We start from the raw sequence: 15,687 nt of genomic DNA on the forward strand, positions 1-15,687 counted from the left end.
TGGCTCCGTAGGCCCTTCACTTACCCCCTCCCCCTGTACTTTCCGTCACCCTTTGTAATCTTCATAACAATCCTATTGTACAATGTATCATCCATTAAATTTTTTTTCATGTTTATTTATTTTGAGAGAAAGAGAGAGAGAGGGAGAGAGAGAGAGAGAGAGAGAGAGAGAGAGAGAGAGAGAGAGAGAGAGAATCCAAGCAGGCTCCACACTGTCAGCACAGAGCCCGACAGGGGGCTCAATCTCACCAACTGTAAGATCATGACCTGAGCCAAAATCAAGAGTCAGACACTCAATCAGCCGCCCAGGTGCCCCGGAATATCACCCATTTTACAGATGAGGAAACCAAGGCCAGACTTGGCCTCACCCACAGAGCCACAGACTTGAAACACTGATTGTTGATGGGTTCATCCACTCTTCACTCTGTGCTCGCCTGGCAGGCAGCAAGGAACTCCAAAGTCTCTGAAGGGTCTTGGCCAGGCCCCCAGATGCCCAGCTCCCTGTCCCCCTGTGAGGTCCCAGCCTACCCACCCTTCCTTTGCTGCTCCTTAAGTTTCCCTTCGGCTTATGTCATTTCTGCTTGTGATTGGTCACCGCTTACTGTATGTTACAAGAATTGTCTACTTTTTCCCAGGTTAAAAGGTTTTTGTTTAGGCTGTGTTTGTTGCTATACAAAAGGTTTACATGTTATACAGCTCAATAGGTCCTCTGTTTATCTTATAAATTCAAGATTTCCAGTCTTCTTAAGCAAATCTTCTGGCTCCTGGGAAATGGGGAGGAGGTTGTGGCAGCCTCCTGTTCCTCCCCTCTCCGCTTCCAAGGCTTGCCTTTCTTGGGGAGGGGGTTGTTTGATATCTTCTTGTCCATTTGTAAGCACTCTTTATATATTATAGCTATCATTGATACACTGTCCCACGTGTTGCGATCTCCCACCCCCCACCCCCACCCCCAAACCTTTTTATACGTTGCCTTGAGGTGGTAAAAACCAAGTGTTGTCCTGATATGTCTAATTCACAGATTCTGGGTTTCCAACCTTGGTTGGGAATCTCTCCTGTTCTGGGGGGAGTGGGATCTTTCTCCTCCTCTCCTCCCCTCCTCTCCCTTCCCTCCAGGGCCACTCTCTCCTTATCTCCAGCTTTTCCTTTCCCAAGGTCCTGTGTCCTGACAAGGGGACTTGCCCAGCCTGGAAACCCAGCCCCCCACCCCCACCCCGCCCTCCGTTGACCTCTCTTTATTTGGAAGTGGGCGGAGGGGGGGGTTGGTTTCCAATCCCTGTCGGTTTTCTAGAGCTCTTCGTACCTATACCTATAAGGCTATGCTGCCCTCCAGTTACAAGAGACTCGTCCTCAAGTCCTGTTAATCGACTTTTTAAAAATAACGTTTGCCACGTGAAAGTTACTAGGTTGTATACAAATCGTGTTCATCGGCTGTGGGTTTCCGGCCTCGGTTAGGAAGGCCTCCCCGCGGGGGAGGCGAGGGAGGGCGTCCTTATCTCGCAGCTTCTCCCTTCCCACGGGTCAGGCGCATAAAAGCTCGCAGGGACGCGGCCCGAAGTGTCGCCATGTCCCCGCTGTGCCCCCTGCTGCTGGCCCTGGCCCTGGTGGCCGTCCCCGGCATCCGAGCCGCCTGCCCGCTGCCCGCCGACCTCAAGAGGCCGGACGGGACGCGCACGTGCGCCAAGCTCTACGACAAGAGCGACCCCTACTACGAGAACTGCTGCGGGGGCGCCGAGCTGTCGGTGGAGCCGGGCACCGACCTGCCCTTCCTGCCCGCCGACTGGAACAACGCCGCCTCCTCGCTCGTGGTGGCCCCGCGCTGCGAGCTCACCGTGTGGTCCCTGCGCGGCAAGGCCGGCAAGACGCGCAAGTTCTCGGCCGGCGCCTACCCGCGCCTGGAAGAGTTCCGCAAGGGCATCTTCGGAGACTGGTCCAACACCATCGCGTCGCTCTATTGCAGGTGCCCGCCCGCGCCCCGGCCCCGCCACGCGGCGCCCCCGACCCACGTGGGGACTCCCTAGAACCAATCCCTAGAACCAATCCCGGAGGACCCCCTTCCCCTCCCCACACCCTCCCCCCAGCAAGGCCATGCCCTTCAGACCCAGCTCTGGGATTCCCGGACTCAGAAGCTGACCCCACCCTCCAGCCCGCCTCCCACCTTCCTGAATCCTCCACCTGCGGATCCGTCCAGAGCCTGGCAGTCCTAGGCCTGGCTTGGGGATGGGGAGCCACCAATCCTCTCACCCTGGAGCCCCCAGAACCGAAGCCAGTCGTCCCACCCCCAGATCGTCGGGTCCTGGAGCTCCCAGACCCAACTCTGGGACTCCCAGACTCTAAACTGACCCACTGCAAGACCCCAAACCCAGTTCCAGGAAGCCTCCGGCTACCCTCATGCTCCCCATCCACCTAGACCCTCTAGATGGGCCTCCGCCCTGGAAACCAGTCCCAGGAGGCCCTGCTAGGGTTCTGGAGTCCTCCAGACCCAACTTTGGAGGCCCCTGAGCCCACTCTGCACTCTCGCATGCAAGCTCACAGACCCTGGGGCCCTACACCGAGCCAGAGCTCTCTCCACCTGTTGGGTTCCTCCCCCTGCAAGAGCGCCCTGAGCTCCCAGGACACCTAGGTCCTGAACTCAGACCCCAGCCCCAGCCCCCCACCCCATCTCAGGCTTTCGGAAGCCCCCACACCCTGGATCTCTGAGCCCCTGGCATCCCCCGCTGGTGACAATTTTTGACTCTGTTGCAGGTGTTACTGATGCCTTAGAGGTACCTCGTGTCCAACCCCCACAGAGTGCAGAGGCCCCTCACCCGGGGTATGCTGAAGGCCCCAAGTCCCAGGAGGAGAGAACTTTCTTCCTGCCCCCTCCCCACCCTGTCTTCCCTGCAATATAGAGTGTGCTTGTGAAGTTACCCTGCCTGCCATCTACTCGTGCTTGGGGCCCAAGTCCACCCTGGAAAGGGCGGTCGGGGGGGGGGGTTCGGGGGAGAGAGCAGGGTGGTGAGGCCTGCATCAGCCTATACTTGGGACAATGCTGTAGGTGGGGACATACTCATAGATTCTGCCATGGATTTAGGTGTGCACAAAGGCACACATCCACAGGACACGCGTGTGACATGTACCGCTGGCTGACTGTTAAACGTTCAAATGCTTCCCACACTTTTTGGTAGATAGCCCTCCCCTGAATGTCCACCCCCACCCCCACCCCCAGCTGTTCTGGCCTGCCAGGGACCTCCAGATTCCCTCAGGATTCACGCATGGAACAGCAGGAGGCCTCCAAGGACCCTGCCCAGGCTAAGACCGGGGTCTCCTGCGTGATCTGGCCAGAGCCCCGGGTTTAGGGGTGGTTAAAGACTTTCAATCTCTTTTTCCCCAACATGGAAAAAATTTTAGTTCAGATTTGCAGTCTGTCCCGCCACTGTCCCCAGCATGATGGCCCCGGATGGATACCATACCTTGCTGGGTTCGGGGGCTCTGGAGGACTGAGGTGGAGAAATGAGGGTCTTGGGGGAAAAGATATGGGGACGGCTCTAGGGGTTGAGAACTTGGGGGTGCGGGGAGAAGGGGAACAGTCTGAGACTAAGAGATGCCAGAGAAGAGGCAGGTGGGGGCCCCAAGAGGCTGTAAACTGGGGACATGTGGAGAGATCAGCGGTCAAGGGAGGTGCGAAGGGCACAGGGGTTGTGGGGTGCTGGAAAATCACGGTGTGAACTCAGTGACATTCTGAAGAAGCAAACGCCAGGGAAAAGACTCCGCATCCCCGCGCACACGCATTTATTCATCGATCCACAAGGATGCGCGAAGCACCTACTGCCTGCCGGGCACTAACTCAGGAGGAAGTGGCCGCTGCCCTCATGGAGCTCAGAGAGTGCGGAAGCGATGCCAACGAGTCAGACGTCCAAGGGTGTGGGAGGATGCCAAGCGGGGAGCCGAGGGCCAGGCAGGAATAAGGGGCCCAGGAGGTGGTCAGCGATCAAGGAGAAGCTGAGGGGTCATGAAGGGATTAAGGGAACAGGTGGTGGTGAGCACCAGGAAGGTGCGAAGAGAAGGCCACAGAGCCGAAGGGTCAGGGAGGTGCCAAGGGATCGGGTAAAGTGTCAAGGCTGTGCACAAGTGACACCGGGGGTCAGAACAGGCCCGGAGTCTGCCAGTCACTCCCTGAACTGCACGGACACGGAGGAGTCCGTCACCCTCGTCCGCCGCAGCCCCCCAGGCTCCATCCGGTTCTTGGTCTTGTGCAGGAAGTGGACGAAGCGCACGCCAGGGCCATACTGGCGGAACACGTGGGACACCTGTAGCAGCACCCAGGGTTAGGGGAGAAGTCCTTGTTAGGGACCTGCGATCCCTACCCTACCCTGCCCTCTGCCCTCTCTGAGGTGACAGGAACACGTGTCTGGGGATGGCAGCCGGGGACAGAGCCTCACCTGGATCCAGCAGCCGGGGCGGCCTCTCCCGGAGGCCCGGGGGGCCACATGGTGCTGCGCGATGACCGTGCGGCGGTCGGCTGCCAGCAGCCAGACGTGCAGCTCATAGACACACGTGTCCAGCCGGCTGTCCTCGTACCTGGGGGTGGGGTCCAAGCCTTCAGCTGCCACTGCGGCCCCGACGTCCCGGCCCTAACCCCTGGCCCTGATGGCCATTCAGCACACGCTCACTGGCACCCACTCTGTGCACCCGGGGCCGGGCAGTGCTGGCCACACAGCAAGATGGCCCCACACCCCGCCCTTGTGGGAGTCACAGTCTGATGGGGGAGGCAGACCTGTCACCAGTGAAACCAAGAATGGTGGGGGCTGGGAGGGGGGAGGTCTGGGGGCACATAATGCATAATGTGTCTGCCCCAGCTCGAGGGTAGTCAGGAAAGGATTCTTGTGTAACCATGCGTGACGGAACCCCAAAGGATAAGGGCTTTATCTCGAGAACAGGGGGTGCCGAGCATCTCAGAAAGAAGGACCGGCCTCCGGCCTGGCCCATCTCAAAAGCTGGGAGTCTCAGGGCGAAGGGGCTAGTGCAGTGGGCGGGGCTGGGTCCTGCAGCGGGCGAGCCGGTCTTGGTGATGAGCTCAGACCAAAGGGGAGGAAAGGTGAGGTTTCCACATCCGGGAGCCCATCCCGTGAGCTGGCGGGGACAGGCTGGCCGGGCAGGGGCACGTACCAGTCCATGACTGTGATGTCTGGCTGCTCATCGTCGAGGAGCTCCTCCCAGAGGCCCTCGGCCATAAGATCCACACACTGCTGCTTCACGGTCCAGCTGCGGGACAGGGCAGTTGGGGGAGGGGGGGGCGGTGAGGCCTGGGATGTGCTGGGGTCCTAGTGCCCTCGCAGAGACATCAAGGGCACCCACATAAGGGCGCCGAGCACTCAGTCAGCACCTTGAGGGTTCCTCTATTCCCCTCTGAGGGCCATTCCTTTGGAACCCCATGATGCAGACAAGAAACAGAGGCTCAAGAAGGGAAGTCACTGGCCTTAGGGATCCCAACCCAGGCGCGTGTGACTGAGCCCCTGAGTTACACCGTCTCCCCTAATGTGCAGAAATGAGGCTCGGTTTGATGGAGAATCAATAGTGGCCTGGTGACTCCCTCTCCCGGGGCGGGGCGGGGGGGGGAGTGGAGAAAACAACACTAAGACCTGTTATTTATTGAACATCTACTACATGTGGGCGGGACCTAGCCAGCCAGACCCTCCCTTGTGTTTTGTGAGCATTCTTTTATGCCAAAGCCTGTGCACCGAGCAGGAGACTGAAGCCCAGAGGGGCAAAGTCAGTTTCTCTAGGGCCCGCAGCGAGACCCTGGGGCAGGGAACCAACTGCAGGCCACACGCATCCCGGCCGCTCACCTGAGGTTCTGCTGGAGCTTCTCGGTCCTAATGTACCAGCCGTGGAAGTTGCCTGGCAGGTGGAGGAGCAGAGCGTTAGAACAAGCACATTCTCCAGAACTGTCCCCTCCCCTCGGGCGCCGCCACCAGCACTCACCCAGAGTCTCCAGGGGCTGCTGGGTGGGACCAGTAGGGGGTGCTGGCTCATAAATGTTGATGCCTGAAATGCACAAGGTGAGTGGAGCCTCAGGCAGGCTGAAATTGCCTCCAGCGCCCCCCCACCCCACCCCGTCCCACCCCTACCCGCCTCCACCGGACTCCCTCCCCCCCGAGGGCTCCGCTGGAAGGGCAGGAATCTGTGCCAGACCGGACCTGCCTGGCAGCGACGTGTGAGTCAGAGCCTTGCCAGAGCCCTGAGAATGTCCGGGGGGGGGAAAGCGACGGTGCGGTGAAGAGGGAGGGTGGAAGGAGGAGGGCGTCCTGGTGTGACAGACAGAGGGACCGAGAGAGAAAGAGAGGCACGTAGAGAAAGAGACAGAAATACAGGCGGAGGGAGGCAGGGAGAGGTAGAGATACGGGGTAAGACAAAGAGACACAAGGGGACATAGCAGGGGCAAATGATACAGACAGAGACAGAGGGCCGTGCAAGGTGGGACGAAGAGAGGCGCCAGGAGACGGAGAGGGGCACAATGACGGGAGAGCCGGGGAAGGATGCAGAGAAAGCGAGAAGGGCAGAGAAGGAGAGACGGAGGGCTGCGAGGGTGCCGCGCGCGGCGGAAGAGGCGGGGCCTCGGGGCCGGGTGCCCTGCGGGTCCCGCACCTTCGGGGTTGGGCGAGCGCAGCAGGTTGCGGTAGAGCGGCCGCCGCAGGAACAGCAGCTTCCAGGTGAGGCGGGAGGGCAGCTCCAGGCTCCCGCCGGGCGGCCCCCACTCCTCCAGCAGCAGCTGCCGGGCGCAGGCCTCCGACGGCTGCTCGGGCCGGGGGGACTCGGGGGGCGCGGGGGACGGCGGCGACGGCGGCGACGGCGGCGGGGGCGGGGACGGCGGCTCCCGGGGGCTCTCGGGCTGGTCGGTGTCCATCCCGCTGTCGAGCGCGTGTAGGTCGCGCACCTGCTCGGTCTGTGGGCTCCGGGCGACTGTGCCGGGCTCGGCCGCGGGGCTCGGGGTTAACTGGGGGCGGGAGGGGCGGGGCGCTCGGCGGGCATTTAAGAGACGGGTGTGTTGGGGGGAAGGCCCTCGGTCCCAGGCCCTCCGCCCTCAGACTTAGGAGTCCGGGGCCCCAGTCCCCTGCCCCTTCAGACCAGGAGTCCGGGTCCTCTCCTCCGCCGGGACCCAGGAGTCCAGGCGCCCAGCCCCGCTTCAGTTTCCCAAGCCTCCTGCCGCAGTTTCCCCGGGGCCGGCCGAGGGCCCAGGCATTGGCCCTGGGAGAAGCGTGTGACAAAAGAGCTAATACCAGGGCTCCCCGCCCTCATCAAGATCTGGCATGGCGGGGTTCAGAGGTCAATTGAGGAAGACCCCCTCCTGCCCCCACCCCGTTCTCATCCAGAGGGTAGGAGGTGGGGGGAGGTCCTACCTCTGCTGCTTCCTCCTCCCCCCTCACCTGGGCCATACCCTTGGGACCCTGACAGGGGCACCCGGGTGGCTGAGTCAGGTAAGCGCCTTGATTTCAGCTCAGGTCATGATCTCACAGTTTGTGAGTTCGAGCCCCGCTTAGGGCTCTGTGCTGATGGTGCGGAGTCTGCTTGGGATTCTCCCTTTCTCCCTATCTGCCCTGCACGCACTCTCTCTCTCTCTCTCTCTCTCTCAAAATAAATAAACTTTAGAGAGAGAGTGAGAGACAGAGAGAGAGAGAGAGAGAGAGAGAGAGAGAGAGAGAAAATGGGGGGGGGGAGGGGCAGAGAGGGAGGGAGACACAGAATCTGAAACAGGCTTCAGGCTCTGAGTTGTCAGCAGAGCCAGACACCGGACTCGAACTCACAGACCGCGAGATCACGACCTGAGCCGTAGTCTGATGCTTAACTGACTGAGCCTCCCAGGTGCCCCAATAAACTTTTTTTTCAGAGAGAGATGCAGAGGGACAGATGTGAAGGCACGAGATGGGGGACCCCAGGGAAGCCCTGAGAGAGCAGCAGAGAGGGGAGCAGCAACCCCACCTGGGTTTGGGGGGGCCTGTACCCCTTCCCGGGACAGGGGCAGGGGTTACGCACTGCCAACCCCTCTTTCCTCAGAGGTCCTGGGGATTTTGGAGTGAGGGGTAGGGCGATGGTGGGGGCAAGAGGTCGGGGTGCGGAGGAAGTGGGGTGCCGGAGGAACCTGTAGGGCCGGATGCCCGCGGCCACATCCTCCGGGGCCCCGTCCCACACCGGCCCAGGCAAGCACAGGCACAGAGTTCTGCACGGATTACCGGCGACAGTTTTCACAGTGGGTGCTTCCTGTGTACTAGGTGCTGTTCTAAGTGCTTATGGGTTCATTTCGTCCTCCAGCAACAGGGGAGGTGGACGCCCCTATTATCTGCGCTTTGGAGACCCAGGAAAGGCGGCAGCACACAGGGGTGGCGCTGCGGCCCGGCCCTGCGCACCCAGTGCCTGTGTTGCCGGCGCACCGACCCCGTGTGGGGTGTGTTGTTATTCCCATTTCACAGATGAGGAAAGAGAGGCCACCCTCACAGGCCTGGTCCCATGCTGCCCTAAATAACCCCGTATGCTTCCACGGGCACTTCCTGCCCCGGATTCCTGCAAGATGCGGACAGACACACGTTCCAGACACTCAGAGTTGAGCTCACACCCGAATGAAGCTGCTCGTGTAATTGAGGGCTGCTTGCGTGCCAGGCATTGTTCCGCGTTCTTTAGGTGGAGTAATTAACTCGATCGCCGCATCCTCCCTAGGAAATGGAGTCCGTCATTGCACCCGTTTTGCAGATGAGGAACCGGAGACGCAGAGAGGTCTAGTAACTCATCCGAGGTTGCACAGCTGGCGGGTCGACAGGTAGATACACCAGAGTTTCCACGGAGGCACACGGACAGGGACACAGAATCAAATCCCCCCACCCCCAGGGAGGAATACTGGCCCGCACAGAAGCACGCGAGAGTTGATGGTCACATTTACTGGGTGTCTGTCTTTAACTCATGGAACCTCACAACAAGCCCGGGTAGGGGGGATCTAGCCATGGTTCCTTCATTCAGAGATTGGGAAACTGAGGCAAGAGGTGAGATGACCTGTCCTGGGAAAGGTGAGAATTAGCCAGGGTCGAGGGCGGCCGTTGGGGGGGGTGGGGGGGGGGGCGCGGTGGCAAGCAGGACCCATGGATGGGAGGGAGCCGACCAACTGTTGCCCTCAAGGGCTGCCACCCAGATGCACCAGGAAGGCCTCAGGGGTTTCCCAAAAACTCGCAGAGCTCCTGGCACATGCACGGTCAGAGACACTCCCCCGGCGGCCACAAGCACACAACACACACCCACATCTGGCCGCCTGCCCACCTGTCCTCACTGGAGAGGGAGCACAGGAACAGGGGTGGGGGAGGAGGAAGAGGAAGGGCAGAGAAGAGCGGGAGTGTCTTTTGAGGGGAGTCACAGTTGTTCCTGGGTCAGAATCCAAGGCAGGGAGTGGCCTGGGGCCAGAGACCTAAAAGGAAGAGCGGCAAGGAGTGTGTAGAGTGGGGTCTACACCCCTGCCCCGCCTGCTCCCCTGGCCTGTCATGGTTTCCACACCACACTTCACATCGTCTCCTTCCTGGGTCCTCACCCCCTTCTATATCACACACACACACACACACACACACACACACACACGGATACAGTCAGAGGGGTCCTACAAGAGCCCAAACCCAAGCAGACACTCCCCCCACTTAAAACCACCATGGCTCCCCAGTGCCCTCAGGAACTCTTGGACTGACATTCGAGGCCCGGATTTCTGGTCCCTGCCCCCATAACCTGTGCTCTCCCATCAGGGATTTTGTTCCCAAAGTTCTTTCCACCTTGAATGACTTTCCCCCTCACTCACCACCCCCACCCCCCAGACTCCATGTCCCAAACTTTGCAGCATGTCAGACTCACACAGGGAGCTTATGCAGAATGTGTCTTCCCAGGTGCCACTCCCAGGCGCCTGACTCAATCCCTCTGGGTCCCAGAATCCAAAATTTCAGAAGCACCTCTCCCCCTGACACTCCTATGAGAAACATTCTTACTTAAATCTGAGGAATCCAGGCCACAACCCGGGGCCCTGCAAAGCCAAGCGGCTTTCAACATTAGACCTCAAATGTCCCCCTGTCTCCACCTTCAAGGAATAAAGGTCTTAGTGTGGGGACCCATCTTCCATACAGGCTGAGGCCTGGGTGACCGACATAGCGCCCCTCTTCAAGGGCACCTCTCATGGGTCACCAAACATTCAAGACCATGAGCAATGGCGGGACCACTTTGGAAATCACTTCGACAATTTTTTTAAGTGTATTTATTTTGAGAGAGAGGGAGAGAGAGGAGGGGAGGGGCAGAGAGAAAGAGAGAGACAGAGAGAGAATCCCAAGCAGGCCCCACACTGTCGGCCTAGAGCTCAACGCGGGGCTGGAGCTCATGAACTGTGAGGTCATGACCTGAGCCGAGATCAAGAGTCAGATACGTGGGGCCCCTGGGTGGACAGGTCCACACAAAGGCCCACACGCCACGCTTTTTCATAACAGCTCCAAGCTGAGAACAGCACAAGGTGCTCATGCTCTCTCTTCTCAGTAAGGAAAAGGGATAAAGCATCGAAACATACAAGCGCGCGCACAAAACCACACACTGTCGCGCAGAGTGGCAAATGCCAAGCAAAAAAGTGGACGTGCTCTGCGGTTCCACTTAGGGAAAATGCCGGAAGAGGCGGCAGTCACCTAGAATCCAAGAAGGGAGGTTGGTGGCTCCCTGGACCCAGGAGGGTCCCCTTTAAAGAAGCACGAGGCGGGGGGGGGGGGGGGGGGGCGGTGCTTTCTGGGAGGATGAGGCAGTTCTGTCTTAGTGGTGGTGGTTATATATGTGTGTGAATACGTTTGTCAAAACTCGCCCAGCGGTGTGTTTAAAATGGGTGTATTTGGGGGGTGGGGGGCGCCTGGGTGGCTCAGTCAGGCGTCCGACTCTTGACTTCGGCTCAGGTCATGATCTCACCGTTCGTGGGTTCGAGCCGGAGCCTGCTTGGGATTCTCTCTCTCCCGAGCTCTCTCTGCCCCTCCCCCTCCCCCGCGCGCACTCTCTGGGTCTCAAAATAAATAAACATTAACAGAATAAAATAAAATGGGTGTGTTGTATTGTAAATTATACCTCAGTAAGAAGCAAAACAAAAAGAATATGGCAACTCTCTCTACATACTAATAAGAAATTATCTACAAGCTTATTAAGTGAAAAAAGTGAGGTGACCGACAGGGGACCTTATATGCTACTATTCGTGTGAAGAAAAAAATATATGCAAAGCAAACAAGGATCCCTGGCTTCCCATTGCCTTTCTACCTCTTATTCTTTTAACAAATACTTAAGTATTACATAATAATAAGTAATAATACTTATCAAGTACCACTATACTTATATCCCCCAGCCCTGTGCATTGGGGAGATAATGTGGAAGAACAGACAGATTCCTGTCCTCATGGAGCCTCCGGCCTTGTCGGGGGAGGTATGGACTTCAACAAGTCCAGGGGTAGCTGGTTAATTAACAAACAGCATCAAGTGCTTTGAGGAAAAAGAACAGACTGTGAGGACGGAGGAGAGGAGCAGGAAGCCTGCTTTAACTAGGGTAGTTAGGGAGGACTTCTCGAAGGAGGTGACATTCGAGTGGAGACCTGAAGAAAGGGAAAGAGCTGAGCCTATCCAAGCAGCAGGAACACCAAGTGCAAAGGCCCTGGGGTGGGACCAAGCTTAGTGTGTTTGGGGAACAGCAGGGAGGCCCAGGCAGCTGGAACAGAGGAATGTAAGGGATTGGGGGGCAGCTTAGGTAGGGAGCGGTAGGTAGGTAGGTGGAATACATTCTAAATGAGACCCCAGGGAAGGTCTCAGCTGGGAAATGATCTCTGGCTGAGAGTGGTCAGGGGAACAGCGAGGAGGCAGATGAGGGTGGACAGGACCAGGGCGGGGTCATGGAATGACAGGCAGAGGACAGGTTCAGTATCCCCTCTTGATTGGCCCTGGGCCGTGGACAGATGGTGGCACCATTATCAGAGAGGGGAATATGGAAGGCGGGACAGATGCGGGCTTGGGGAGGAGAGACAGGAAATCGAGCGTTGTATGTCGGTTGTGTGAAGTGCAGGACATCCAAAGGGACGGTGCCAGGCGGTGACTGGATATACGAGGCCACAGTTGAGGGACAGATCAGGGCTGAGACCCAGATCTGGGAGGCACCACCGTGTCGACAGCGGAAGAAAATAATGAGATATAACAACAATAATGATTGCAATTATGGAGCGCTTACTCTGGACCAGACACTGCCCAATGCGCTCGTGTGTATTCACGTAACGCACTCACTGCGGTAGGTATTGTTATTATTAAGCCCACTTCACTGGGAGGAAACTGGGGCACGGAGAGGTAAAGTGACTTGCCCAAGGTCACCCAGCCAGGACGTGGCAGAACTGAGATTTGAACCCCAGCGGGCTGGCCCCAGAGTCTGCATCCCCAGGGAGGGTGGCTGAGGTTGGGGTCCAAGGTCCTCATGCTAGTACCTGGCCCCCAGTGGGACCCTTCTTACCAGCCATCTGACCATGGCTCTGCTCTCCTTAAAACCCCTCCCGTAGCCCCAAAGGCCTCAGAGGGGATCCTGGTTAGCAGTCCAGTCTCTAAGTCATGGAGCTGGTCCCGAGCTACCCGGACACCGCCCCTGCCCCCTCTCTGCATTCCGGCAGCTCCAACTGCCATTCCTAGGATTCAGAGCCCTCAGAAGGAGGACAGATGAAGGCTGTGCTGGGCACGGTGACAGGGCTCCATCTCGTCCCAGGTGGGAAGTCCCGCTGGGGTCTGTCGGTCCGTCTGCCCCATTACACACGGTGTACGACTTTCCTAGGGCTGCACAGCCAATGAGCACACACATGGTGGCCTGAAACAACAGAAGCTTATTCTAAATCCGAAATCAGGGGTCGGCAGGGTCTCGCTCCCTCCAGAGGCTTTAGGGGAGAATCCTTCCTTGCCTCTCGTGCCTTTTGGTGGCTGCCGTGTTCCGTGGCTTGTGGCCACCTCGCTCTAACCTCTGCCTCTGTGGTCATGCTGCTTCCTCTTCACTCTCAGATTTCCCACTGCTTCGCTCTTTTTTCCCCCTAAAGTTAATTTATTTTGAGGGGGGAGGGGCAGAGAGAGGGAGAGAGAGAATCCCAAGCAGGCTTTTTGCTGTCAGGGCAGAGTCCAGTGTGGGGCTCGATCCCACGAACCACAAGATCATGACATGAGCTGAGATCAAGAGTCGGACGCTCAACAGGCTGAGCCACCCAGGCCCCTCTGCCTCACTCGCATAGGTCAGTGACATTTGTCATTACATCAAGGGCCCACCTGACTAATCCAGGATGACCTTTCCACCTCAAGCTCTCCAACCTAATTATATCTATAAAAACCCTTTTTCCAAGTAAGGTAGCATTCACGGATTCTGGGGACTAGGTTGGGGACATGTCTTTTGGGGGACTGCCATTTGTCGCCATGCAACCCACGACAGACAGGGATCCCTCAGAGGACCTCCTCAGAGGTCTGGGAAGGCAAGAGAGCCTGGTTCAGTGGTTCTCAAATTTGACTATGTGTCAGAATCTTCTAGAAGGCTTATTAATCGCAGACTGTTGGGCTCCAAACTCTGCTCCCACCCCGAGTTTCTGATTCGGTAGTTCTGGGGTGGGCCAACAGGTGATGCTGGCCCGGGATCCCACACTAGGAACCACTGGCTGGTGGTTGACCATAAGGTTGCCTGAGCTCAACAGTCGCCACCCTTACGCTGTGTGTCCTTGGGCGAAGGACTTTCCTTCTCCAAGCCTTGGTTCCTCATCTATAATATTGAGCTAACTCCTCTCCACAGTGCTATCCGAGGTAGCCCACACTCTCCCCTCACTCGTGGTATCCCATATTTTTGCTGGTCCTTGACCTTCCAACTTCCTTTCTACCTCAGGGCCTTTGCACAGGCTGCCCCTTTTGCCTACCAGGCCTTCCACTCCATCTTCCCTTCAAACGTCACCTCTTCATAACACACACCTTTCTGCCTTTATTCTACCCAACAGTATATCCTGGCAATTGTTCCCTACCGGTGCATAAATAGCAACCTGGGCCCTCCCCAGCCAAGGTCAGTTTCCCACCCCCTGTTATTCTCTGTCGTCACACCCCGTTCTTTCTTTCTTGAATTTTGTATGATTTAGAAATACCTATGAGTATGTGGATATGTTCACTTGGTCATGAACCGTGTCACCCCATGAGAATGTCTGCCTCACCAGGGCAGGGCCTTGGGCGGGTTTGTTTTTTTTGTTTTGTTTTGTTTTTAGCTCAGGGCCGACAGACTGGTTGCTCTGTTTGCTGAGCAGGGAGGACAAGAAGGCAGGAGGACGAGGCTCCATCCAGTCAAGGAACCGCATCCAACGTGCATGAGTCTAGCTCCCACCGCTTCCACGGCAAAACCAGTATCACCCCCAGGGCCCAATCCTACTGGTTGAGAGAGAATGGTGGGGTTCTTGGAGGGCAGGTACCAGGGGCCCTTGAGAAACAGACGGTAGGTTTTCCACCAGGGATGCAGGGGGTGGGGAAGCCCAGCCAGGTCGGGAGGGGGCAGGGGATGGGAGAGAGTCTGGTGGAGGATGCGGGGAGCCAGCTTCGTCCTGCAGGGGGCGACAGAGAGGCAGGGATGAGTTGGGTAGGAGGGAAATGGGAGGGGCAGAGGGAGAGAGGAAGAGGAGGAGGGGAGAGTGGTGGGGAGGGAAGCAAAGAGATACAGAGACAGAGGTGTAGATAAAGACAGACTGGGATGAGCTTGGCCAGGGGCAGGGAAGGATCTAGAAGGTTAGAGACACCCGGAAGGCATTACCTGGGGCAGAGGGCAGGTGGGAGTCCAGCGGCAGGTGCGGGAAGAGGCAAGGCGTGTGTATTTCAGATACATTTGCCCTTTTTTTTTTTTTTTTTTTTTAATTTTTTTTCAACATTTTTTATTTTATTTTTGGGACAGAGAGAGACAGAGCATGAACGGGGGAGGGGCAGAGAGAGAGGGAGACACAGAATCAGAAACAGGCTCCAGGCTCCGAGCCATCAGCCCAGAGCCTGACGCGGGGCTCGAACTCACGGACCGCGAGATCGTGACCTGGCTGAAGTCGGACGCTTAACCGACTGCGCCACCCAGGCGCCCCATTGTGCCAAATACAAAGTATTCGTACAAGATCTGTACCGAGGCATTGTTTAGGACGGCAAACAACCGCAAGCTTCCTGAAAAGTCCATCAACAGGGACTGTTTCAGTAACTCACGGTTCATATGCTCCATGGGATGATACTCTAGCCATCAACAGGGAGTGCGGTTGCTGTGTCCGTACTAACAAGGAACCACCGCCACCATAGAGTGTTAGGGAGGAAAAAGCAAAGCACAGAAGGTTGTGTACATTTATGCTAACATTTGTGCAAAGTAGGACACATATCTGCATATGCATGGAGGGATTTCCTGGTACATGCCATACGTTTCTGGAAGGAGATTGCGGGAAACTTGTAGAGAAACTTGTACCAGGGGTCGCCTCCAGGGAGGGGGGGGTGGGGGAGGGAGGGGGGTTGATTTTGCAATTTATCCCCTTTGGAATCTTTTACATTTTGTTCCATGGGTTTGGGTTACCTGCTTAAATACTAAGAGTCAGTGATAGAATAAGGTAGAGAGACAGAGACAGAGACAGAGACAAAGGTACAGGGAGGAGAGGGAGTGCGGAAGAAAGGGAGAGATT

General features: G+C 57.5%; 2 protein-coding genes across 2 annotated transcripts; one reads left to right on the forward strand and one right to left on the reverse strand.

Moving 5' to 3' along the window:
- The first annotated feature begins 1,546 nt into the window (after positions 1-1,546).
- SYCN (syncollin) lies at positions 1,547-2,905 on the forward strand. Its single transcript, XM_058707121.1, has 2 exons — positions 1,547-1,956; positions 2,742-2,905. Exons 1-2 carry the CDS (start codon positions 1,562-1,564, stop codon positions 2,749-2,751), a joined length of 405 nt encoding a protein of 134 aa, XP_058563104.1. The 5' UTR covers positions 1,547-1,561; the 3' UTR covers positions 2,752-2,905.
- An 839-nt stretch (positions 2,906-3,744) lies between these two features.
- NCCRP1 (NCCRP1, F-box associated domain containing) lies at positions 3,745-6,931 on the reverse strand. The gene is made up of 6 exons (XM_058707450.1): positions 6,624-6,931; positions 5,961-6,023; positions 5,825-5,876; positions 5,145-5,240; positions 4,418-4,556; positions 3,745-4,285 (listed from the first exon to the last, which is right to left on the reverse strand). Exons 1-6 carry the CDS (start codon positions 6,880-6,882, stop codon positions 4,145-4,147), a joined length of 750 nt encoding a protein of 249 aa, XP_058563433.1. The 5' UTR covers positions 6,883-6,931; the 3' UTR covers positions 3,745-4,144.
- Positions 6,932-15,687: the final 8,756 nt, after the last annotated feature.

The sequence above is a fragment of the Neofelis nebulosa genome, chromosome 17 (assembly GCF_028018385.1).
Source record: "Neofelis nebulosa isolate mNeoNeb1 chromosome 17, mNeoNeb1.pri, whole genome shotgun sequence".
In the NCBI taxonomy this organism is placed as follows: domain Eukaryota; kingdom Metazoa; phylum Chordata; class Mammalia; order Carnivora; family Felidae; genus Neofelis; species Neofelis nebulosa.

What these genes read in the sequence shown, in the direction of transcription:
- SYCN (XM_058707121.1), top strand. Translation starts at nt 1,562, where the DNA reads ATGTCCCCGCTGTGCCCCCTGCTGCTGGCCCTGGCCCTGGTGGCCGTC.
- NCCRP1 (XM_058707450.1), bottom strand. Translation starts at nt 6,882, where the DNA reads ATGGACACCGACCAGCCCGAGAGCCCCCGGGAGCCGCCGTCCCCGCCC. An exon ending in AAGCTCCAGCAGAACCTCAG is followed by an intron (nt 5,241 to 5,824) that starts GTGAGCGGCCGG and finishes CCTGTCCCGCAG; the next exon opens with CTGGACCGTGAAGCAGCAGT. An exon ending in GCCCCGGCTGCTGGATCCAG is followed by an intron (nt 4,286 to 4,417) that starts GTGAGGCTCTGT and finishes GTGCTGCTACAG; the next exon opens with GTGTCCCACGTGTTCCGCCA.